The 818-nt window shown below is 41.6% G+C and overlaps 1 protein-coding gene across 1 annotated transcript in view; it reads right to left on the bottom strand.

Moving 5' to 3' along the window:
- Nucleotides 1–6: 6 nt before the first annotated feature.
- Nucleotides 7–818, bottom strand: part of LOC104949513 (lethal(2) giant larvae protein homolog 1-like) — a 3,056-nt gene continuing 2,244 nt past the window's right edge. Inside the window, exons 3-4 of the mRNA XM_010775877.1 lie at nt 746–818; nt 7–96 (exon numbers count right to left, since the gene is read on the bottom strand). Of these exons, the coding sequence (XP_010774179.1) occupies nt 18–96; nt 746–818 (152 nt within the window). The 3' untranslated portion in view covers nt 7–17. The remainder of the gene's footprint in view (nt 97–745) is intronic.

The following is an 818-nucleotide window of genomic DNA, read 5'->3' as shown; positions in this document are numbered from 1 at the left end:
TCCTGTTCCTCACCTGTTCAGTTGATGAGGATGCCGGTGGAGCGTCCCTCTTCCTCCTTGATGTTCTTCAGGTTGTTCTCCGCCTCGTCCACAGTGCTGTCAGACACAAAACACACGTTAGATTACAGTTCCTAGATCAGATAACCGACATCGGAAAACCATAATCCTGGACATATTTTTCCAGATCTGCGGTTCCCATTATTTTCTCACCTGCAAAATATATCCACATATGACCAATAATGAAATGGTTCATGTTATGTCTGTGCGTCCTGACTGTTAAAAATACCATATCAATTATAATACTCTCGTTCTCTAAACTGTATTTTATAATCATTTTTCAGCTTTTCTTTGATGTGTTTCTTCTTTTCATGTCTTTTACATTTGGTTTATTGTACATTTTTTTCATTTCGGGTTTACTTGTCGTAAATCGTTTTTTGTTGTTTAAATTATCTTCATTGTTACTAAACATTTTACAAACAAAGGGGGAAATAATAAAGTCAAAAATGAATTAAATAGCAGTAGCAGTGGAAGCAGGGGGAATGTGATGGGTTAGGGGTCAAAGGTGAACAGGTGAGTGTGGGCTATATGGGCATGTAGAGGGTAGAGGAGGGATGGAGTGGGGAATATAGCGAGTGGACCGTGACACTCAAATGTACATCAAAAAGACACCTAAAAAAAAAGAGCTGTGTGTGTGTGTGTGTGTGTGTGTGTGTGTGTGTGTGTGTGTGTGTGTGTGTGTGCCTACGTGAGGAAGTCCCTGACGTCCTCCACGGTGATTTCTCCGGTGGTGTCGAGGGTGAGGTCGGCACAGCTGAGTG

The sequence above is a fragment of the Notothenia coriiceps genome, unplaced genomic scaffold, assembly GCF_000735185.1.
Source record: "Notothenia coriiceps isolate Sejong01 unplaced genomic scaffold, NC01 NC01_scaffold00016352, whole genome shotgun sequence".
NCBI classification, from domain to species: domain Eukaryota; kingdom Metazoa; phylum Chordata; class Actinopteri; order Perciformes; family Nototheniidae; genus Notothenia; species Notothenia coriiceps.
This window is presented reverse-complemented; position numbering and strand designations above follow the sequence as displayed.